Source organism: Pongo abelii, chromosome 18 (genome assembly GCF_028885655.2).
Source record: "Pongo abelii isolate AG06213 chromosome 18, NHGRI_mPonAbe1-v2.0_pri, whole genome shotgun sequence".
In the NCBI taxonomy this organism is placed as follows: Eukaryota; Metazoa; Chordata; class Mammalia; order Primates; family Hominidae; genus Pongo; species Pongo abelii.
The window spans coordinates 8,984,934-9,009,284 of record NC_072003.2 but is presented as its reverse complement, the minus strand read 5'-3'; the positions used below and the strand labels follow the sequence as shown (position 1 = coordinate 9,009,284).

Here is a 24,351-nt window from a genome sequence, read left to right as displayed (position 1 = left end):
TCACACACCCTTTGGGCATTTGGGCAGGGGATAGCTGGGAGCTTTCCACTTGGACTCTGTGTCTGAAACAACTATTTCAACCTGTCTGGTGGTTTTCAGGGACTAGGATATTGTTAATTGTTTTTCAGCCACTAACTTTCAGCAAAAAGACGTCTGGTGAATTAACCTAGAACCCACTTGGCCTGTTTAACCTTCTATCTTCCTTAATACACAACATGCTTCCTGACCTGATATCTGCTACCTCTATCCCCACAACCACACCAGTACTCCCAGCACACGGAAATAAACATGCCTGCTGCCTGAAGGGGACAAGCCAAGTTAAATAAACTTCCAGTGGAACAACCGCTAAAGAATCATACAGTGCCCTTGGGTCTCTTCCAAATAGTAACGACTTTGTCATCCGACTCACAAATACTAGTTTTACAGGAGCAAGATAACATAGTGGGGAAGGTAGAATTCCATCCGGAGTCAGAAGGTCAAAGTTTCAAGGGTGAAGAAAAAGGAGTGTGTGGAAGGCAGTGTGACCCAGAGGAAGTGTTGTGGCATCAGATAGACTCCAGTGTGACTGTGGAAGCTACTAAATGTTTCTGGACCTGAGTGTATGTTTTTTTTCACTTTCCAAAATGGGGAATAACACCTCGTTGAGCTGCTGTGATACACATATACATGCATATATAGTATATCATACATATACATTCATTATACATGCATGTATGTATATCATACTAGCACACATAATTTGCTCAATAAATGACAGTAAGTTACTAATTACACCCTGGAAAATTCAGCAAAGCCCCAACAATGGACAATTACTACAGGGATAAAGGGTTTCCTTTCCTCAGGGATTAAAGCCTTGGTGCTCAATGGAATTAACTGATAGACCCTTAGAACAAGAGTGGGGAGTAGCCATTTAACAGACTCGACCTTGTACACTTCTAATCTGCCAGTATGTCCTGTTTGTTCTCCCACCAAAATACAGCTTGAAGATGACCACTTCTCACCCGCAGCCACCCCACTAACCCAAGCCATTGTCACCCCTCTCTGGATAGCTGTAAGGGCCCCCCATCGCCCTTTGGTGCTATTTCTTCTGTTCTTTTGCAGTTTGGTCTCCACAAAGCAGTCTATCTGATCCTTAAAGTCAGATTACAACCCTCCCTCCAATGCCTCCGCATCACTCTTAAAATCCCGAATATGTTCTGTGGTCTCCAAGTTCTAACTTGCGCTGACCCCTGGCTACCTCCTAGATGTTATCTATAAAACTCACCTGTACTCATATCCGTGGGCCACAATGGATGTCTTACTCCTGGACACCTCAAGTATGTCTCAACCACAGGGTCTTTGCACCTGCTGTATGTTTCATGGGTCACACCTTCACTTTATTATATTTAGATCCCTCCTCAAATGTTACCCCCTCAGAGAAGCCTTCTCTGGCGGCTGAGTCTAAAATAGCATTGCACCTTACTTTCCATCCCCTCCCCTGCCTTTTGATTGATTATAGTAAGTTTATAACTTACTATGCATATATATTATCTGCTTATTCATATACGTGGTTTGGGATCTGTTCTCCCATACAATGAAGGTCTTTTGATGAGGGCTTCTCCTGACTCATTTAATGCTATGTCCCCGGGGCTTAGAACAATTCCTGACACCCAGAAAGGACTCAAGATATTAATAAACTAAAATGAATTTCTAGTCACTGATTAAGTAACTTGCTTTTCAGCCTCCATTCTCATACCAGACCCTTCTGCAACTACTACAATCACTAGCCCACCCTGGAAAATTCCTAATGAATCACAGAGGGAGACCTCCCATCTAAGAAGGGAAAATCATTTTCTCCCTTTTCGCCATCTATTGCAGAATCCAACTCATCAAAGGTTCTTGATGTTACTGAATGAGAACCTACTCAATTGTCCAAGCTGGATGCATTAGGCGGTGTCCTGCCCTGTTATAAAAGCCTAGTCCCAAGTGATACCCAACAGAGCACACATTCTTTGGGAAGAACCAAACCAAAACAACACAACTAATAGCATTGTTGAAACCCTTAGGTAAGAAAATAGATATCCTTGTAAATTAGTCTCACAGACCACAAATCTTAATGAAAAATGCCTATTCCATGTGGCTAGAAAAAGCAGACCAGATGTGTTGGCACTCTCCACAAAAGACTCACGTAAAAGGCATCGCTTTTCTTTGGGAAACTTGAACAAATCCTGAAATGCTGCTGTTCTACTGCTTAATGATTTTCATCTCACCATCTCCACCCTAAGCCCCTGACAGCTGCCTGTGCTTACCCATCCACCATGGGCATCAATGTGACAATAGCACCTCTTTATAAGAATTTCAGTTATAACAGCCATGAAGCCCCACACTGAGATTTTAAGCATGTTGATTTTCTTTTTCTCCATTTAAAAATAGAGAACTTGCCTTTTGTCAAACTCTGATATCCAGTAGATAGCAGGATTCAATAAACCTGCCCTAGTAAATGTTTTTATAAGGAGGTGGGAGCTCATTACAGTAGTGCTGTTTAGAATGTGGGTAGTGGGCACAGCAGGGTTGGTTTTTTTTTTTTTTTTTTTTTTGATGGAGGCTTGCTCTGTCATCCAGGCTGCAGTGCAGTGGCACAATCTCTGCTCACTGCAACCTCCACCTCCCCGGTTCAAGCAATTCCCTGCCTCAGTCTCCTAAGTAGCTGGGATTACAGGCATGTGCCACCACACCCGGCTAATTGTTGTATTTTTAGTAGAGATGGGGTTTCACCATGTTGGCCAGGCTGGTCTTAGACTCCTGACCCTCATGATCCACCCGCCTCGGCCTCCCAAAGCAGGTTTTTTCAGCATGTAGGAGATGACGCCCTAGAAGGCTTTCATTGAAACCACAAGTTACAACCTTTGTTGACTGAGCAGTTTTGATTTTTCATTTTCACTCTATGAGGAGGGTGAACTTGCTAGGAGATAATCTGACATTTGATTGATATGGGTGTCTCCTTTTTCATGCTTCATTCAAAATTCAGAGTTCAAATGGAACCTTATGAAGCATACAACATATTATTAAAATGTCCATGAAAGGACTAGGGATATCTCTCTCAATCTGAAATGTGATCAATAGCAATTCATTAAGAATTTACTAAGCAGCCATCTAGATTAGGTAGATGGAAACACTCACCCCACTCATGCAAACTTTCATTTTCTGTCGCCCTTCTTAGAAATATTGTGTGTGGATCACTTGCTTACAAGGCAGGGTTTAAGTCACGGGGCAAAATCAATATCTAACTTTTTCACGTTTGATCTAAGATGTCCAAATATAACCTAACATACTGGAACATGCACAGGGGTTAACAGAAGGCAGAGGCTCTAGTGCACTGAGGCATCTATACATGATGCCTATGAACATTTCAAATTAACATTATTCCCCACCCCTACCTCCCATTCCAAGTGGTCTCCCCTTTTGTTGCATGCTCCATTCCACTAAGGCTCTGAAAATGTTAAACAACTGTTATATTGCAGGAACATTCCCTGACACTCCCAGCAATTCAATTAACCATTGCATCTAGCATTGGGCATTAGTAAAGTGTTAAGGATGTCACCACCTCTCACAATGAGAAGCAGAGATACAAGTCTAGGGGTTAAGAGGGAAATTGCAGGACCATCATCAAAGCGGTTTTATAGAAATAGAGTATACCGTCGCTTTAAAATGTCAGCATGCATCATGCATACCTCTTGAACTCACCAGGTAAGACTTTAAACCGTTATAAAGGCTGAGGCTGACCATATAAATAAAACTGACCCTGCCTTTTAGAACAGATAGTTGGGTGCACGTTCTTAGCTCTCTGTGCTTCCTTTCATTCATTCATTCTCACCAAAGGCAGTAAATAGGGAGTGAAACATTGGCACATAAGCCTTTCTTTACTGCACCATTGATAAAAGGTAACAGATGAGTGTTTACTTGTAAGGTTCAGTTTAATGTATGTGTCTGAAGATCATGGGATGCTCAGTTATGTAGTGATAAGTTGTAACGTCCTCCCTTGCAGGCTGAAAGCAACACATTGGCAAGACTTCCTAGTGATTGTTTTGGTCATAGTTTAGGCTTAAAAACGACAAAAGGAAAAAAAAGAAATCTAGTGTTAAGTCACTCACCTATCTTGGCATTTAATTAATTCCATACTAATGAAAGTACAAATTTAACTGTTCTGAACCACATCAAAGAAAAAAGACAGGTGTTATTTTGATGGACATATCATGCAGCTATGCAATTTCCATTTGCCAATGTCCTGGTTTCAAAACCAAAAGGACCTGGTCTCTCTAAGTCCTGCTACTTGAGAGATGTTTTACAAGAAAGGAAATAGAGGATCTTTGGCTAATAGAATGAAGATCCCCTTCTTATAAGACAGAGATAATTATATTCTCGAACGCCTCTAAGCTTTATAGATTCAGTCTTTTACAGCCTCTAATGTTCCATAAAGATCCCAAATAATTCACACATCAATCTCTATGAACCCAGACATAATACGTCAAAAAACATGGAAGTCATACGTCTGTGTACCTAATCTTCCTGTTCCGTATTTTACCATAAGAGCACTGATTATACTGTAAGATTTTCTTGTGGATTGATTCAACATAGTCTTACTTTTCTGGACCATGTATTATTAAAACCAGAAATAAAACATCAAAGTTAGCAAAATGCCTAATGTCGTCTTATATGGCAGAGCCTCAAGGCTTCAGCTGTATTCCAAAGATATAAGATCTTTTTTTTTTTTTTTTTTTCTCTTAACTAAACTTTCTAGAGTGACCAACTGCAGCATGTGAAGAAGAAAAAAAAAAAGGATACTGAGACTTGGATGGATGCATCAAGAAGTAGCAATGTTTGTTACCTGCAGAGGTGTTACAAGAAATTTCATCTGCTGCAACGAAGACGAACTGATTTCTGGAAGAGAAGATAAAATTCACAATACTGCTCGCTCAGGGGGAAATGTGCTCTCTGCCAATTGCTTCGATGTGTACAGATGAGGGGAGGGAAGGGTGCTGCGTGTGAATGGATGTTGCGAGGAAATGTGCTGATGTACCTCAGAGTTTAGAAAGATCATGAAATACGCATGCGGGGACCTCTTAAAGTCATGGTAATGTCAGAATATGGACCATGTACAAGCTGTTGCACCAAATATTAATACTGTGTGTTACCAAAACATGCCAGGATATGTTTCTAAGGCTAAAGCATTTCAAATTGTGCTTATATGAATTTCTATGCTAAAGAGATTACTTTTTAAAATGAGACTACTGATTAAGAAACAGGGTATACTACAGCTAGCTAGAAAAATTATAAAATTCCAGACTTATAATATCAAAAAAAATTAAGAAAAAGGGCTGTCATTTCAGAAGACAATTTTATATGGTGATGTATTATGGATAATAATTTCCTCATCAAACCAGGCTTGCTACATAGAGCTAAGAGAACTTGTCAATTGAAATAAACCCTATCTTTCCAAATTATTTTTAATGATGCAGTATTAAAAATAATGAAAACAGAAAATGCTGTTACTTTTAGTAAACCCAGCAAGATGATAAAACTCCCTTAAGATGTTTCCAACTGTGACACTTCCACAACGTAATGTGTTCTAATTCAAAGGTACTACTTACTCGTCTACAAATAAGATCGTCTGTGTCAAATTATAAAAATGGCACAATGAGGTTGGCTAGGTTCTTAAATGCCTCAAAAGCAGCAGTACAGGGGCTCTGGGTTTTCATCAGTTAGATTTTTACCATGCCTATGGATCACCAAGAACCAAGATAAATGCATTTTTCTTCTTAGTGTGATTGGTTTTGTTCAAATGTTTCAGTGCTTCAAAAGGTATCTAGTGATGGAGCATTTCTTAAAACATCTTAAGAAAGTTTTACTGTTGCAAGAGGTACAACCTGGAATATAAATAGAGCTGCCATTTGAATATTCCCTAGAATTTCACATTCAGTTAAATTCTAGTCATTTCTACACCAATAAAATATAAACAAGTTATACGTGCTTTGAGAATAGTATTTTTAGTACTTTTCTCCTACATAACAAGTCACAGCTAAGTTTATCAATCACTTTCCTTGACAATAAAAGTTAACGTAAGATTTTGGGCTATCTTTTTGACAGACTTTTTGAGCCCCATGAATATCTGGCCCCAGATTCCCTATGTTTGAGGAGCAATAAAATTTATCCCTGAAAACAAAGGAGATATTTTGGTTGAATATTTGACTTACTCACCTTTGACTTATACAAGGGGCAATAACACAGGAATTCCTAACTACAGGTGTGATATTCTGGGGTGCACAAAAGAAGCACTTAGCATAACCTCTATTTACAGAATGCTAATAAGGATGCTACCATAAGCAAGAATGGAGGCCTGGTTTATCCAAAGCGGCAAGGTCTTTGCGCTAGGCATCCACATATCTCTGGCAGGAGGGTGGGGCAGCTCTACCCAATTTCTACTGCCTAAGCCTAGAACAGATTGCTAGCTTGTGTTCCCTTTCTGCAATTTTCCCTAAAGAACTGTCCAGTGTGCTAGACATGAGGAAAGCCACTCGGAGACAAAAACAGATGTAAAATTGTGACTGAACGAATAGGGAACTTTTAAAATGCAACCTACAAGTATGATCAGAAACAGCCCTGTAAGAAACTAGGCTTGTTTTTAAAAAATTGTTTCAGAATTTTACAGTATGATGGTGTCCTTGAAAGTATTCTTTTTGACACTCTGCTCTTAACCTTAAACTACCCTTTTTCCTTCCTCCTTCCTCCTCCTTTCTTACTCTCTTCCTCTCCTACCGTTTCCTTTTCTCCTTTCCTTTCTATTCTTTTCTTTCCCTTCATTCTTTCTCTCCTCCACTTTTTTGAAAATCTATGTGTATTGATTTTTCTTTTATTTTTTACCCGTGGTCTCTTTTTGATCCCTAAGTTTCAGAAGAAAAGTGACTACTCCCTTTGACAACTCACCCTCTTCAAAAGAGTTGGCTTAGATTACTTCTGACTACAAATTCACATCTGTTTCAAGGCAGAGTTCTCAACAATCGTGACATTTAAAAGGAGTTAACAGCTACCAGTTAAGTATTTTTCTGACGTATCCATTCTGTACTATTTTATTTTTTAATCCACATAAACAATCCCACTACATCCCAGAAAGGTCACCATAAGGTGTCAGAAAGTGCCTTTCTTATAGAGTTCATTAATTAAGTCCATGAATTCCATCTGTGTGATAACTACTTCCCTGAACAATGCTTTCATCAATTGATAAGTGCAATTAACAGGAAATGTCCGTAAAATCAGATTGGCTTTGGTGGCCTACAATGTCAGGCCAACAGAAGAATTCTGGTAGAGTTCTAAGGGGAGATTGCATGTTGCTGTCTATATTCACCATGTTATGCCATTTTATGTACAGCTGTTTCACCTTGAACATTAAGGCATTATTGATTTAGAGGGCCCATAAATGGATCATCTATGACGCTCTCTCAAGCCATTTGCCCCAAATGACCAGAGACACATATGATCAAAGAGACGAATGTCTCTGCTATATCCAAACAACTTCAGGAAAAATTAAAAGATCAGAACAATGCAGGTATATTCTGGACAGTGGGGCTCCCTCTCAGGAGAAGAAAGAAGGCTGGTACCAGGGTCTGTCTCCTTATGCAAACCCTAGTGTGCTGCTTTCTCTCAACACAGACCCATGAATTTAAACTTCAAAATGCACCGATTTTCCACAAACTGGTCTGTTCCTTAGTTGTTGATAAAGCAAGTCTGGCTGAGTCGTTCTCAACCTTGGCTGCACGTTGTAAATAATCGGTGCACTTCTAAAAATTTCTGGTTACCAAGCTACACTGAAGACCAATTAAATGGTAACCTCTGAAACTGGGTCTCGGGCATCAGCACTTTTTAAATACTTCCAAGTGATTCTAATGTGCTAACGTTCTTTGTTTGAAAATCACTTGTTGAGTTGAATGGTCCTCACCTTGGCTGCTCCTTAGATACATAGAGGTTAAAAGAGTGCCAGTGATAGGGCCCACTCCTGAAGGTTCTGCTTTAATTGATCTGCAGTAGGCTCTGGAAAGTAGTTTGGAAAATGCTCTGTAGGTGACTCTAATATGTGGCCCAGCTGAGAAGCAGTGTTATGGCACCAAGGCAGAGGGATTCGAGAGATTCAAGGAAGTGGATTCAAGGAAGGGATTCAAGGGAGTTGAATCACTGAATCTCTTCCAACTTTGGTTTCTACTTTTGCAACTTCTATTTCGCCATCATGCTTGCCTCCAGGGCAACCTAGCTACTTAGGTTTTAGACTGTGCAACCACACAAACCTGATACAGTATCCAAGAAAGGGTACTTCTAGTTTCTAGATGCCTTCTAAGAGTTGACGTTAAACCTCATCCTGACAGAGAAACTGCTCTACAGTGGCCATGTCATACTCTTGGTATTTGAGTTCTTCCTTACCTGTTCCTCTTACTGGACCATTTATTATGGATTTACTCAAGATCATCCTTGCTTGAGTTTTTCCATTTTTCCTTGAGTTGGCCCCTAATTTTGTCTTTTCCCATTCCCGTCACCCAAAACTTCTATGTTCTACCTCTCCTTCCACTCCAAAATTTCTCAAACTTCCCTGAAGATAAGAATGCCTAGAATGCTCATTCAAGGTATAGATTCCTGGGTTTCAACTCTGACCACCTGAATCAGAATTTCCAGGAGACAGGTCTGGTAATCTATACACTTAATAAGAACTCAGGCCTGCCTATTGATCAACCCCATGGGCACTCATTTTCACTGTGCTCTAGGTAGCAGATTCTGCTGTGAGGGAATCACACCTCCTGCTACTTCTTACCTTGAAGTTTGGGCAACCTTGCTAAGAAATCTGCAAGTTCATTCCTATTTTCACTCCAAAGCTCACCTGTCCCAGGAAGATTGTTTTGAATTGGAAAGGCTTGGTTGGGGGTGGAGAAGAGGAAGGATTACTAATGTATGAAAAATGATGGAATGGCCAAATTGAGTTCAAGGGAGAAGGCTGTGTTTGTCTTGGCTCATGGGAATGTTGACTGCAACAGCTACAATCTAACACTGAAGGGGCACTTATGACTGCAAGTTGCCAAGTGTCATATCTATGTATTCATTTAAAATTTTTCTCATAACCCTTCTTTTTATCCTCCTCTTGTAGATGAGGAAACTGAGGCATGGAAAAGTTATATAATGCGAGCAGCTGTTAAGTGGTAGAGGTGAAACCTGAACACAGTTGGCTTGGCTCAAGACACAAGCTTTTACTATCTAAGGTTCTGCTTGGGAACATTCACGTAGGGGGTATTTAATCAGCAGTGGGGTGTGATGTCTCTGTGGAGTAACTTAATATTCTGAATCTTCATTTCCTCTAAGAAATATTTGAACTCCTCTTTGAGTATAATTGAGAGAGAGAGAATTAAAAACATATTCTGATTTAACAACAACTTGATTATGAAATGGTATATGCCATGGTCTTTCTCTTTCACTCTTATGTCACCAGGCTGACTAATCTTTTAAGATGGTTTTATAGATCAACCAGCTACACTCTATCTGCCTCAGCTAGTGGGTACACTTAAATTAGTCCTGTGGGTTGCCACATATCACCCTCATAGCCCACTTTTGTTCCTTAGGCTAAATCTCATCTTTTGGCAGTTTTCCTTCTGAAAAATTACCCATGGCTGAATTCTCAGAGTTAAATTAAGACAGTAGCCAGCCCGTGTTGCTGGAGGGGACATGAGAGGCTAGATATCAAGTCAGAGAAAACTTTTGGTGTGGGCAGGTGGGAAGTAAACATTCCCCATATCAAATAATACTGTCTTTAAGTCTCATTGGTAAAGATTCTGGTCACTTCTCATTCTTTGGCTTCTTAATTCTGTTACATTGCTATTGTTACATAGATCTCAGGGTCGATATCACTCATAGCAAGATTCTTCTTGTATCCAATGCTATGAATATTCAATCTCTCTCTCTCTCTCTCTCTCTCTCTCTCACACACACACACACACATTTAAACCTTCCAAGGATGCCTGCTAGGCAATCCCTACAGCTGAGAAGTTGGTCTTCTGGCCTGGTAGATGGCAGCCAAGATGCCCCAAGATAGTAGTGGGACAAAGTCCAATTCTACCTGTACGTATTGGGATATCTGTTGTTTATAAGGCAGAGGTTCTTAGCCCTGACTGCCCAGCCAATACTTTGTTTTTTAATAAATATTCAGCTAGAATTGTTTTTTAAATAAAATACCAATGACCAGGCCCATACCCCGGTCATTTAAGTTCGGCATTTTTGAGAGTGGTTCCCATGCACAGATATGCCTGAAAAACCCTTGGGGTTGATTCTCATCTGTCAGCCAGCATGGAGAACTCATCTCACTGTATGAATACCTCTCTGAACATATGTATCTTGCCTCTGCAGGAAACAGTTGTCTTTTGGGTTTAAAGTAAATTGCGCTAGTGTTGATTTTAACATTTTATACTCAATATTTTAATTGCTAATTATACTAATTATAGTAGTTATAATTAGTAATTGTTTTATAATCATGCTTACCAGGATCCTTCCTTTTTTACATGTAAAATTAAGGTGGAAAGTCACAATAATCAGTTTATTCTTGTTGTTAAAGTTGCTAGATGTGCCATATGGAACTCAGCCATGAGTGTTTTCTGAATATTAAACATAATATGCAGATATGATGCACCTATTAAAATTCATATTGCTGATCTTACCAAATAGTTGACTCACATCATTCAGCCCTCAGATTGTAAATGAGGGGCTTGCTACATATCAGGCACTGAGCTAAGTCTAAGGGGTCTGATGCTATCTATGCTCATAGCCCTTAAATCACTGGAGTATCTTGGACTTGCCTGTTTGGAAGCTCGTAATCTAATTTATATTTCAGTTTTATCATCTTCAAAGGGAGGTTCCTTGCAATCAGTATTTTACCTCCTTCCCACATACAATACTAATATTCTACTCCAGAATGGTACAAATCCCATTCAGATTCATATTTTTTACCTGCCCTGTCACTTTTATTCAGTTTAGTGTTGTCATGTGCACTTCAATACACTGTGGCAAATTGTAGAATGAGACAGGGTATACACAGACAAGTAACCAAATGGATTGATTATAGAAAGCTCTCAAAGTTTCTACACCTATCCCTTTTTGAAAAGGGGGAACACATGAAAATACACTTGAAAACATTTCATTTAGACACAGTTCCTATTGCTAACATGATATACGTAAAGAAGCTTAAGCAGAAGATAAGGTCAGTGAATCTCTCCCCAGTTTGGCTGTTGTACCAGAAAAATATCTGAGTTTTGGAAATTCAAACCCAAGTTCATCTCCATTACCTGGAGACCTTGAACAGTTCCCTTTTGTCATTTTAGTTCCTCCAACATTTAACATTCTCCCGAGTTCCCACTGGACTTCTTGTCTAGGCTCAGGTGAAAGAGAACCAACTGTGAATCTGGAAACCATGCTTTGTTGCATACAAGCTGTATTCCAATAGAAAATTCATTTCACCTGTCTGGGCCTCAGTTTCTTCATTTGGAAAAATTGAGATATAAAAACAGTACATGCCCTTCCTGGACCTTTTGTGCAGGTTGAATGAGAAACAAATGTGAAGTCATTTTATTGGTAGAAAAATTAGCTTTTTTTTTTTCTTTTTTTGTCTGTGTAGACTCATAAAGGAAAGTCTATTTCTCTCTCCACCCAAAGAAGAGGGCAGGCAATTGATTTTACAAAAATCCAAAGCAGTGACAGAAGGCTGGGTTTATACTGGGAGACTGGGCATTTCTCCTACAAAGCTAATGCACGTGTGGTGGCCTAAGTTGATCCATGAGCAGAAAAAATAATAAATATCCAAGGCACAGAGTGAAAAAGGATAGGATATTTGATCTTGCGGTCCCCGATTTCTATTCCCCAACCTATTTTTATATTTCTAGGGTAGAAGTCAAGATTTTAAAACAACCAAAAACAAATGTATTTAGTCAAAAATTATTCTAACTCATAAAACCCGTTTCCACAGGAAACTACTTGTTTTTTTCACTCAAGAACAGAACACAATAATCCCACAGTTCAATGATGCTGCTGCTGCTAATATCCTGAGAACTAAGTGTCAGGATCTCTTAGAGGGGCTTTCTGTTCATGACAGCAATTAATTCTCACAACCACCCAAAGAAACAATGGTCATCCATTAATCCCACTTTATAGATGAGGCAGTTGAGGGTCAACTAGCTCAATGTTAGCCTGCCCAAATTATCTCGTGTAGTAAGTAACCTCACAGAGATTCAGGACCCAGGTGTAAATCTCAATCTGTAATCATATTCTCTATATCAACAGCAATGATTTGCTAGTACATGTCTATATATCAGAGTAGGTCCAATGAGAATAAAAGATCCTGTTTCAAATCTTGACACAGTTACCTACAAGTCCTGGGATGCTAAGCAAGGCACAGGTTCCCAGAGGGTTAGTGTTACAGAGTGTCTTAGAGATTGCCTAGACTAAAAATAACCTTACATTTTTAAATGCATTTAATTTAATGTACTTGCTACTGCCTCTATATGTTCACTGCAAATACTATCATACATTCCAAAATATGTCAATCTGAAACCGAGTTATTGATAACATTTGCATCACCTCTTTCAGTTTATAATGTTCACCTTCTTCATCTCTTTCTGATTCTAATTAGTACCATGCTTTCCACTTAGCACAGGAAAAAACTGAGGGTCAGTAAAGTTAAATCAGATGGAACTTTTTCAGGTACTTCTTTATATTAGTGTGAATCTATGCAATTAATGACACGATGTTAGCATAAATAACTGTTTCCATCCATGGATCTTTTGGGGTAAAGAATTAATTGTGGCCCTGGGCCAGGAGAGGGAAGAAGTCACTCAACTGTTGATAGCTCTTACTTTCTCACTGAAGAACAGAGAGTAGAGAGGCAATGGTAATAAAAGTCAATAATTTATAAAGATAGATCCTCTTATCTCTTGCAAGATTTGTGGCAGGACAACCCTCTGTCAACATTATGGCATATCGGGGTAGAACAGAAGCTTGTTCTCTAAAGTGGGGCTTCTCAAACTTCACTAGTCATTCTGGAATCTGGAAAGTGCAGGTTCTGGTTCAGCAGGGCTGGGAGTGGGGTTTGGGATTCTACATTCTCACAGGCTCCTGGTGAGGCCAATGGTGTTGGTCTGGAAACTACACTTTACAAGGCAAGGCTCTGCAGGCTTTTTAGATGATCCACTCAAATCTTGAAATTTTAAAACAGAACAAGTTAATCCCTTTTTTTCCCCGTTTGTTCATTTTCTAAGTTGGGGAGACAGAAATGGAAGAAAACAAAAATAGTGGGGAAACGATCATTCTGAAAAAAACAGGGAAGCTGGTATTGTCCAGGAAGAATTGTTAAAGTGCCTCCACTCCCACTACCTGCGCTCATATTCTGTTTGGTAGTAGTCATCCACAAACACTCTAACTAAGCAGAAATGGTGGAAAAAACAAGTTCTTCCTCTCTTAATACATTCTAAAAGTTTAAATTACAAAATTGAAACCATGAAAGGCAAGAATGGAGAGGATGTTAGAAGCATCTAACAATCATGGTTTTTTTTTTTCTTTAAATTCCAGGTCCCCAAGACCCATTAGAACCACTGATTTAGCTTATCATATGTGTGGCATATTTCTGTAATCTTGGGCCAAAGCATTTCAATCTAAATGATTGGGATAATTACGAGAATATTTGGCTTTGATTATGTTTCAGCTTTCAGAAATCTGTTAATCTATTTGAACAGTCACACATCATAATGCATCAAGAATTAGCTTGGAAAAAAAGAAAAGTGACTGGTTACTCCTTATATTCTCCCTAGTTTTTGCCCCACAGACTCCCATTCCCTCAAATTCCAATAGTGGCCCCTATTCTAAATGTTTCATATGTTAATTAAATATGAAATTCATTATAGTTTTTGAGAAGTGCCTAATTCCAGAGGAACCAAGCATTGTGATTTACACCAAGGAAGCAATAAGTCATTTCTGTCCGGTGACTGTTTACATGCATGTACTACACACAAAGGTGGAAATAAATTAGAGGCCACATTGAAATAGAAATCAGTTCTTCTGGAAAAGAATTTCAACTTGTGATAAGTAGAGAGTCAGAACTTGCTTTGATAACTTAAAATGAAATATTAGACACTTTTAGTGAAAAATTTCATCTTATCTTGAAAGATAGTATACTACCATCCATAGTATACTACCTAGTGACAAAAAAACCCAAACAAAGAACAAGGTAACAAAGTGGAGGGGTTTAATTTTTATTGCCACATCCACAACTGCCTACATGAGCTAAGATATTCTATCTTCTGCTTTACTGGATTACTGTCTTCTAGAAGGTAAGTTCTTTTTAGCAATAGAAATGGCTGATGCATAGGGCTTTGCATGTATATTCTCAACAGAGCTACACCTAGAAAGCATTAGGCTTTCCCAACCTGCCTCTAAACCCTTCACAGCTGAAGGGCCCTGATGCTGCTACTGAAAAGATAGGCTTTATTTGCTTTTTTGTGGCCTATCAAGTCAATGATCTGCGACCTAAAAAGTGTGTAATTAGGCCATGACATGACCAAAGGAGTTGTTACACCTTGCCTTGTCACAGGCAAAAGTGTCTACCCACGTGGCTGTGACAGCTATGGTCTGTTGGGCTTGGAAATTCCTTTAATCTCTCCCCAACTCCTTGTTGGTCCAGTCTGTTGACTATTACAGGATTGGTTCATTTTTTAAACTGATTCAATTACATATTCATCCAATAGTGCGTAACAGTTGTTATGAAGCCATTATAGATTATGGACCAAAGGCAGTTAGTTCTTGAGAGAGAAAGTTGAACACATTTTCTTTTAACTTGTGTGTGTGTGTGTGTGTGTGTGTGTGTGTGTGTCTGTCTGTGATTTCTATAAACTAAGAGAAACTGAGGAAATAGATCTATCAGTTATAGCCATATTACTTCTCAGTACTGAGAGCTTGGCATCCATAAACCCAATTTAAAAAAATTACAGTGACTCTACTATCAAAAGCTGAGATGTACCTTCCCTTCCTCACTATTTCAGAGCCATCTCCGTACATCAGTGACAGTCTACAGAGCAGGTCAGGAGAAAATAGAATTATCTTAGTTATCCTAACTTTTTGGAGAATACACAATCAAAATCACTTTAAGAGGAGCACTGTTTTTTATATTTATATATATATATATACATGCACATACACATATATACATATATACGTGTGTGTATATATACACATATACATATATATGTGTGTATATATATACACATACATATATACGTGTGTATATATACATACACACACACATACATACAAGCATTAAGAAATTTATCTGGCATGTGTGCTTTGTAATAGGAATCTCGCAAGTATAAGTGTGTGTTTCTAGTTAGCCTAAAGATGTCTAGGACAATTGCTTTCACTTTTTCTTCCTGAGGAGAGTCTGAATCGGCAAAAACCCCAAAAAACAACAACAAAAATGGATCTGTTAGGAAAGTAAACTTTAAATGAACAAGAAAAAGTGTGTGTTTATACATGTAGATATGGATAGATGTACACGTGCTCAACCTGGAGTTCTGACTAAAACCTGGACATGCTTTTCTAGACACAGGGGCACAGGAGGATGTAAATAAAGGCATGAGTGACTCACTTCGGCTACATTCTTATTACAACTTGACAGATCATCTTTTTTTTTAAAAAAAATCATAGAACCCAAGAGAGTTCATCAGGATGAGTAAAAATAAAAGATTAAAAAAAATAAAACCAAGAACAGCTTCTTCAAAGCACCATCAAAAATGGCACAGAGGTATGACTTTGGCTTATTTGCCACGTATTGATTCCACGGCCTAGACTCAAACTTGCAAGTGACTTCTCTCTGCCTTTGGGTCTGTATCCCAGCTGGGAAGATGGCATGGGAAACTCTCCCATCCCTTCTGAACCTCCAAGAATTCCACCCTCAGTTTCTTGTTGATCTGAGAATACCATCTCTGGCATGGCCATGTTTTACAATGCTCTCACTATATTTTTCCAACAGATTTCTCAAAGACTGCAAATGTAAATAAAATGATACAGAGTCTAGCATAAAGTTGCCAGTGTTTATTTTGCCAAGTAAGAACATGAAAAACAAAATTGGATGTCTAAAACTACCATTTGCTATTGTTCTAATTTTATAAATCTTTCGAAACAGCATGTGAGAAGGAAGAATAGATACAGCCTACTTCTCAGAAAAGAGGGTTGACAACCATACTACATGGTTGGTGTTCTTCTGTTTTGATAAACCATAAATATGCCATCAAAGGCAGTTGCCAGGTCTTGAACTGGCCTTGGGAGATACTGCTTTCAATACGTCACTAGAATAAGATCTTGAGATCTCTCCTTGCCACACATCACAAAGAATAAGAACACGGGCTGCTACTGCTGTTTAGCTAGAAATATTTTCAATCCCTATCAAACTTGGTTCAGATAAGAGGACTGGGGAAAGCAAAGCAAGTGCCCCCTTTGTCTGCTTTGCATGTCTACTTTCATTAAGGGTTCCAAATTATCCACAGGTTAAACTTTATCCCACCCCATAGGAAAAAAAAAAAAGTGAAAACATAATGTCCGTAAAATACAACATCTTCTTAAAAAATTAACCTTCCTACAAAAATAAGCCCTTAAGTGGTAAATTAAAGTTTCTATTCAGGATGCTCATACACTTTATATGCTGACAATTCCTTAATTTTTAGTATATATCATCAGATAAGGACTCCAAATAAAATGGAATATCATTGTAAATATACTTATTTGCCTGTCTATTTTCATGACAGCCTTTCTCCACTACTTAATCTGAGGCTAGAAAAGTTCTAAAATAGACAGGAAGTAGCCTGCACTAATGGAAATCAACTCAAATCCTTTTACTTTTTTAGTTCAGCTTGTACAATCTTTTGTACATAAGGATTTAGTCCTATTTTCTGTATTTAGCTTATGATGAAATATTAGAGGGCAGAAAGATGGTCCCTTCCTTGCTTTCTTCCCTCTTTTTACATTCATCCACCCACCTATGTATCGATTTATCTCCATCTATCCATCTACCCATCCTTCCACCAATCTATGTATGTGTAAGCATGGATGTATGTATGTATCTATCTCTGTCACTTAAATAATTTTTAAATAAGACTAAATCCTCTATGAACCTGAAAATATGCCTACTTATCCTTACTAGGTTCTAAGAAACACAAATCTCTCTCTGAAATAGAACTTTTTATTCATAGGTTATGAATGTCATATTTAACTTATGTTTTCCAGCATGTAGTTTGTGACCACTTGAAATTAACAAGCCCTGGTCTCTTTGCATTAAGCTTTACCTGAATACACTTGTAAGTCCCTCGTGAGGCCCCAAGGCACAAGTGAGTGTGTGTGTGTACATGTGTGTGTGCAGAGAGCAAGATAATATGGCATTTTATTTGGATTTCTATTAAGTTGAGCTACATAACATTTATATTGATATGTATATATTTCATACATATTGCAACAGAGTCAATATGTCATTTTTGTCACACAAAAGTAGCAATTTCTAGCTCTACATTAGCAGTGAAACTTTAAGGCCTCAAAAACCAAAGAGGTATACATTAAAACAAAATTATGTTGCTTGCAGTCTTTTGCTCAGTTTAGAGATACCTGTGTGGCCTGGTGCCACAATTAATGTCAAAAGCTTCTTAGCTTTCATGGATCTTTACAAGAAATGCATGTTTTATGTGGAAGAAATGGCCCCTGGTAACTATCAGTGTAATCGGATTGTGATGAAATCTGAGTGAAAAACTGTCTTGCTTCCGTCTCTAGGCGGTCTGCATCTAGCTACTTTCTGCCCTGATGTGGAGGGACGTTTTCATGCACTGATCATTAGGAAATGTTAGAGTGTTAGCAAGCAGGACAAGCATGACAAATGTCTGTCTGTCTGGGGAGATAACACTTTCATCAAAGCTATGTACACATCACATTTTCCCAAATATTTGTGGCACAGTTGATCAAACAGGGAATCTTTTCCACCCCCTCCGCACCTCCCAGTTTGGCTGCTTCAAGATGCAACAACAACCAAGTCATAATACACAAACCATGAGCCAATCAATAAAGAGAAGCCTGCCCCCAGGCTTAATTCAAGCAAGCCATTCATCAAGCTGATGTGATGGACCTGTCCAATCCAGAACGTATCACAGACACATCAGCAACACCAAGTGGCATGCAATGACCGGATGACCAAAGGCCCCTCTGCCATGCTTCAATTGGTTCAAGCTCAGGAAACGTTCTCCTTTGAGAGTTCAAACAGTTGGCTTTGCATAAATCAAAGTGAGATTAGAAATAAAGATTTGGTGAAGGTCAAGTGCTTTACCAAATGTTTCCTAAATGCCAAGAAAAGATGTTCACCTATTCCCATTAAATATGTCAATGAGACTATAAAATTACCTAGTCCAGTCAGGTCTTTTTCTTTTGGGGAAATCTCTGCCCACACCAGATGGTCTTCATTCTGGAGGTCAACATTCAGAGACTCTCAGGATGCTCTGAGATAATCAGCATGTGATCATTTAACCAAGAAGATGATGGGCAGGGAGTGGCAAGGTACCCATTGAGGACCTTCTGGACAGTCCTGAGGTTACTGGAGTTCAATATTTTTCAAAGGTCCCTGAATCTTTAATTTGATGAGGGCTTAATTTGTGCTGATAAAAGGTAAAATCCTACCAACTGGGGACATCAAACTTCTTTTGCTTTCAAGATGTCTGAAGAGTGAATCTCATGATTACAGGGAAAGTTTGTTGCTGTTTCTCTTTTGATCAATTGACAACCAGTGAGAATTACCAAAACATTCTCAATGCCTGCTGATTTTACTTTCTATTTTTGAAGAAGTTTTTTAAGTTTTTCTTTATCTTGCCTGTCTTCTACAGAAGAGGAACTAGCTTCTATCACTACTGATTCTATGCTGTGATGATATAAAAATAATTGGTTACACAATTGCTACTTCTGAGAGAAATTATAGGTACTTGGCATCTTTAATCTAGATTCAAAAGCTATTCTGATAATTTCACATTTTCCCCTAAATGTGTCTTCTATAAAAAGGTATTCTTTCTCAATATCCACTTATTAAAGATAAAAGGAAGTAGCACCATTTAATAGACATTTTAAAAAATCAGAAATACAACTTTAAAGATTGCTTTCTGTCCATTTACTTATTAATTAATTTACTTCAATGAATAATACCATATGTGGCAAGTGTCTTGCTTATGATAAAGTTAAATAGGGATAGTTATCAATTTCCACAGCAACCAAGAAGACCAAATGGGCAAATTTCTCTAATGAACAACAAGAGGCCAATTATATGGACAACAGTATAGTTAGTTGGTTTCTTCAACTGAAACTATAGTACTAAAGTTGGAATTGCAGTTATTAAACATTTACCAATCCAAGAGCAAGGGCAATCTTTCAGTGGGACATGTTGCCAATGAGAAATCTGAATAATATCAAAATAACAGATTTTACACGTATGGTGTTCCAAAATGCAGAAATTTAAAAATGTTTAGATGAATGCTAGTAGAGATGGCCAGAATCTCAGGTAATTCTAATAGCATTAAATATTGTTAATTGTTTAAATGTCTTGACCACTCTTATTGAAGGAGTCAATTTAAATTATATCTTTGTAATTAACCTTTTTTTTTCAACTTGGGGATAGATGCACTTATACTGAAAAGCAAGATAAATCCGTTTAAGATTCTTATAATTATACAGCAGGCTAGAGTTACTATGATTATAATTATATACAAAGTGGGTGTTTGAGAATTTAGCATCTAGAGATAGTTTCATAAAAAATAATTAAGGGTTGCAGCTGAACCACATTACAATTGATACTTTGTGAATCTTCAGTGCAGGAGTTAATAACATTAGGCCTTTTCCTTTGTAGAATGATCTTGAGTATTTCAAGATTGTCATCATTTTTGTTAGTCTTATTGACCCTCTCTACTTTCCTAATCCAGTGTCAAAGTGTGTTGAAGATAACAACTTACATGAAACACATTTTGCATCTTGGCAACTGATTACTGGGTAAATGTATAATTTATGTATTGAGAACCTTGTCTTGACAATTCTCTGGATTTCTCTGAAGGCCCCCTACAGCCTTGAGAACTTGTTATGGATGCTTATAAGGAAATAATACCTGCATAGAACCAGACAGCAGATCTCAACTCCATCTTGCCAAAGAGCCATTTGTTACAAGTGTATGCGTGGGGTTTTCAAAATGCAGCTTTTAGGGTTCAGGGATTTATTCTTATTACATTGCAAGAATTCTGTAGCTACAATTAGCTAACAGCACATCTCGTGAGAAATGGAATGGAACTGCAGAGAAAGCACACCACAGCAAACCGAGGTAGGAACTACATCACAACAGGCCAGGTAGGAGGACCAGAGGCTGCTGACACTTTCCATTCAGGAGTCAAATACATCGCCTGCTTACCTGTCTGACCCAGCATGCCCCAGCCACACATGCAAATTGTTATCATCGTTTTATTCGTGAAACATATTTTTAAAATAAAGGACTCATTACCAAAATAAGCACCCTCAATGACATTTGTGCATGCAGAGCATCTGAACATTCACATTATGTCCTCAGAAAACAGAGCCAAGGAGTTGCATTCAATATGAAAACACACACTTTCCTTTTCAAGGCAACCATACAAAAGTAGCTACGGCTTGCTGTTTCAGGAACCAACTCATCTGTTCAGCCTGGGTGACAGAAACCCTTGATTTCCGCCCCACCCCCCCAACCTGCACATCCATTCTGACTTCTGCATTCCTCAAACACACTCTGTTCCTTCCACTGCCTGCCTTAACATGTGGTGTACATTACAAATAAAAGTTGACTTATGTTTGTAGGATTGGACACCGGGCATTGCTAGAAAGAATGAATCTCCTTATGAATGCCAGGGACACTCTCCCTCTCCTTTATTTTGAATTGTAAAAATGCAATGGAGGGAATAATTCATTGGGTATAAGACCTTGTAAAAAGGAAAGGGGCTTGAAATTGAAGTAAACCTTGTAAGATCATGGTCTGTTTTTCTTCCTATGAGTTAGATGAAACCATGGTCTTATGTAGAAGACCATAAGGTTGTATGGTATACGTGTGTGTGTGTGTGTGTGTATCTGAGCAAGGTGTGTTGTCACAGAAATTAAGAGATGTGAAAAACTACACAAGGACCAAGGCTATCATTTTCTTTGTGTCTCAGCAGAGAGAGTAGTTTAGAATGGGCTGAAGCATTTGCCCTTTCTCTATGGGGCCTTGAGTTCACGTTCACCATGGGACCTAACTTTTGGGGTGCTACCTCCCCCAGCAGTCATGCAGTTTCACCAAGACCATACAAGAATCTCCTCTCCCATCAACTAAGTTAATTTACAAGTAGTTGTCAAGTATGAGAAGGATGACCCTTACCTGTCACTGTAGGCAGCGGCAGTGGCAGGGGTAGGCTGGGCGTAGCGGTATGCAGCATAACCACCCTAAAACACAAGGAGAAATGTGACTCAGGAATGCAGCGGAGCCCAATGCAGGGATGCCCAGTGGCAAGACCACAGCAGAGCAGCAGTTACCCAAATCTACTGAGCTAAAGTTGAGGTTAATGAAAGCTTAGTATCAAAGCGAAAATACAAAAACACCCTGGAGAAACAAGGGGTGGAATACCAACCCCAGCTGGATGTTAAAGGTTAGCGGTGGTAAGCACATCCCAAAAGAAGAGCCTAGAGGCCCTTGGAAGAAAATGTACCTAAATGTTAATGGCGATTGTCTTGGGGTGGAGAGGATTATGGGGGATTATTTAAACACCCTTTATACTTTGCTGAACTTTCCAGATTTTCAAAATTGGTTCTGCTTTACCTTTATCAGATATTAACTTAAATTTTATTCAAATAATTCTTATTTTCTTATAAAGTTAATTGAATGTTTTCCTGTCTGTCTTTTATATTTATTAAATCACCCTTTGATTGAAAGTTTATTAGTAATCTCTTACCTATCTGGTTGTTTAACCACTAATGTTATTGAAGAATGTCTTTAGCTGTCTAAATGTTACACAATTGTTACAAAAATGACTGAACATTTCTTTTTGGCCAAAGATATCACATGGTTATGTATCATGCTGCTTCAGACGGATAATTTGTTTGGTGTGGAAAATATGATAGTCTTCTAATTTGTAAATAAAATCATTAACAGAAAAAATAATTAACATTTACTTGTATGTACCAGCAATTGCAATTGTTCAATTAAGCAAAGAGGACGAGCAAATAGGCATATTCAAAAGGAATTGTGTTCAGCGAAGCGTTGATGATCAAACTGTGACTATAACAGAGCTTCTTGCTCAGTGGACCACAATGATACATCAACCAGTATACAATGAACTCAGCACAATTAAACAGGATCCAGTGTCCACTGATAACACAGGACCATTCAGGTTCTAATTAGAACACACAGTCCCATAATCCTCTGAGGTAAGTGTTCTCAGCATCACCATAAAGGGGCAACTCAGGACAAAGTAGTATATGAGAAGGTATGCAACAGCAGAATCATGAGAGGGGAAAGGTAGGTTCATGGCATTTGGCATCAAGAAACTAAGTAATACGATAATACATAGATGAAGCAGGGAAGCTACAAAAAGCCTCTTTCAAGATGTAGGTACACGGGTCTCAATTTCTTTCTGCCTCCTTCGTGCACAGTTAACTTTCAGAGTAAATATGCTATCATTCGCACAGCAATTCAAAGAAACAAGTTTATCTTTTAAAGTTTATTCTTTGGATCAGTCCTGGAGAAGACACATCCAAAACACCCTGCCCCATAATCACCAATAATTTAGAACCATTTTTTTTTTAAAGCTTCCCTTAAAAAGATAATGGAAGTTAACCACAACAAAAAGAGGTCTTAGCCAGATGCCACCTGATGTTCCAAATACTATGTTCTCCAATTAGGAATGGGGAACTCATTAAATGTGCTGAGGAGTTATAAAACCAAAGCAGTTATAACAGCACTGAGTTCAACAGAGTGATGGACTAAAGAGAAATCGGGTCACCAGGTTTATGGAGCCATTTTTCTATATAGCTTGTTCATCTTCTTGGCTTTCATGAAGTTCACAGAAAGATACAGGTGTGCAGGTACATACATTAAACTTAATGAGGTAGGGAGGGGCTAGAACTGGCTAGCTGATTTCTAGGAGACATTAGCTGCATCAGGCTTAAAGTTTTGAGTGGAGAGAATGTGTGTGGTATGTATGTGTTTCTTGCTGGAACAAGAAAAAGTATTTGCAGCAATCAGATGCCATGTGAATCATGATTTGGTGACTGAATTTGGTCCCACCAAAGATGTCTGGCAACATCCTATTTGCAAGCCTCTTGGTTTGAACTTTGCATATCCTCCACCTTCTGCCTTAGTTTCAGTCAATGGAAGAAGGTAGCAAGTCTGATAAATGGGAAGAATTGCTGCGGTGCAAACAACTAAATGAACCACACTGACTAGTAGGTTATGTATAGTAGAAACATCAAATGCAGGTGTGTACACCTGGGATTCCTCTGCACAGCAAATGTGGTCATCCATGAAGGTCTCAATGACCTCTACTGTTTGCATGTGACTTGGCCAGTTAAAGAAAATGTGTGTTTCTAGACATGACGGGCACAAGTCGTCAATGTTCTGATATTATTTATGACTTTATTATCTAGAAATTTGCTTGTGAGTATTCCTGATTCAAGGGTCAAGATCACAATTTCCTTAACTCTCCAGAGCCAGCGGAGAGATTTTTGACCTTGATCAGTGGTCTCAATTCTGTGCAGTAGACCACTTGGAGATGAATGTTCTATATCTGTGCTGTCCAACAGAGTAGCTACTTTCAGTAAATGACTACTGAACTCTTGAAAGGTAACTAGTGCAATGAACTGATTTTTTAATTTACTTTTCAGTTAATTTGAATTTAAATGTAAATAGCCACATGGGGACTGGTGGCTAAAGGATTGGACAATACCAGCCTAAATGATCCCTGAAACATGTAATAATTAGGGAAAAAGGGATTAGAGTGGTTTTATCTCTCCATCTTTACTGCATAGTCTTTACTATTTTTCTTCTGTATGCAATTCATACTAGGGAAATAAGAGTTGTGTATTAACTCAGTATATGTGTGCACACACTGTAAAATATAAATTGCTTTACATACAAAAAATACAAATTGCTTTAATTTGCCTAACAGGTGACTTGAATCAATTTTATTGCTCTGTATTTTGCAGCTCACTGAGCATATCCAGAACTTCTTTAAGGTTCCATAGGGATGTCTG

The 24,351-nt window shown here is 38.5% G+C and overlaps 1 protein-coding gene and 1 long non-coding RNA gene across 39 annotated transcripts in view; one reads left to right on the top strand and one right to left on the bottom strand.

Annotated features, from left to right (window-relative positions):
- LOC112129349 (uncharacterized) overlaps positions 1–4,816 on the top strand; it is a 124,818-nt gene extending 120,002 nt beyond the window's left edge. The window contains exon 3 of the long non-coding RNA XR_008514808.1: positions 4,778–4,816. This is a non-coding gene — a long non-coding RNA (uncharacterized LOC112129349). The remainder of the gene's footprint in view (positions 1–4,777) is intronic.
- The window catches only part of RBFOX1 (RNA binding fox-1 homolog 1), a 2,503,848-nt gene that overhangs the window by 14,400 nt on the left and 2,465,097 nt on the right, over positions 1–24,351 (bottom strand). For 23 of the 38 annotated variants that reach the window (XM_054533103.2, XM_054533109.1, XM_054533105.2 and 20 more), the window contains 2 exon segments: positions 21,482–21,546; positions 4,865–4,917 (listed from right to left, as the gene is read on the bottom strand). In XM_054533103.2, coding sequence (XP_054389078.2) covers positions 4,865–4,917; positions 21,482–21,546 — 118 coding nt within the window. 38 annotated transcript variants of the gene reach the window in all.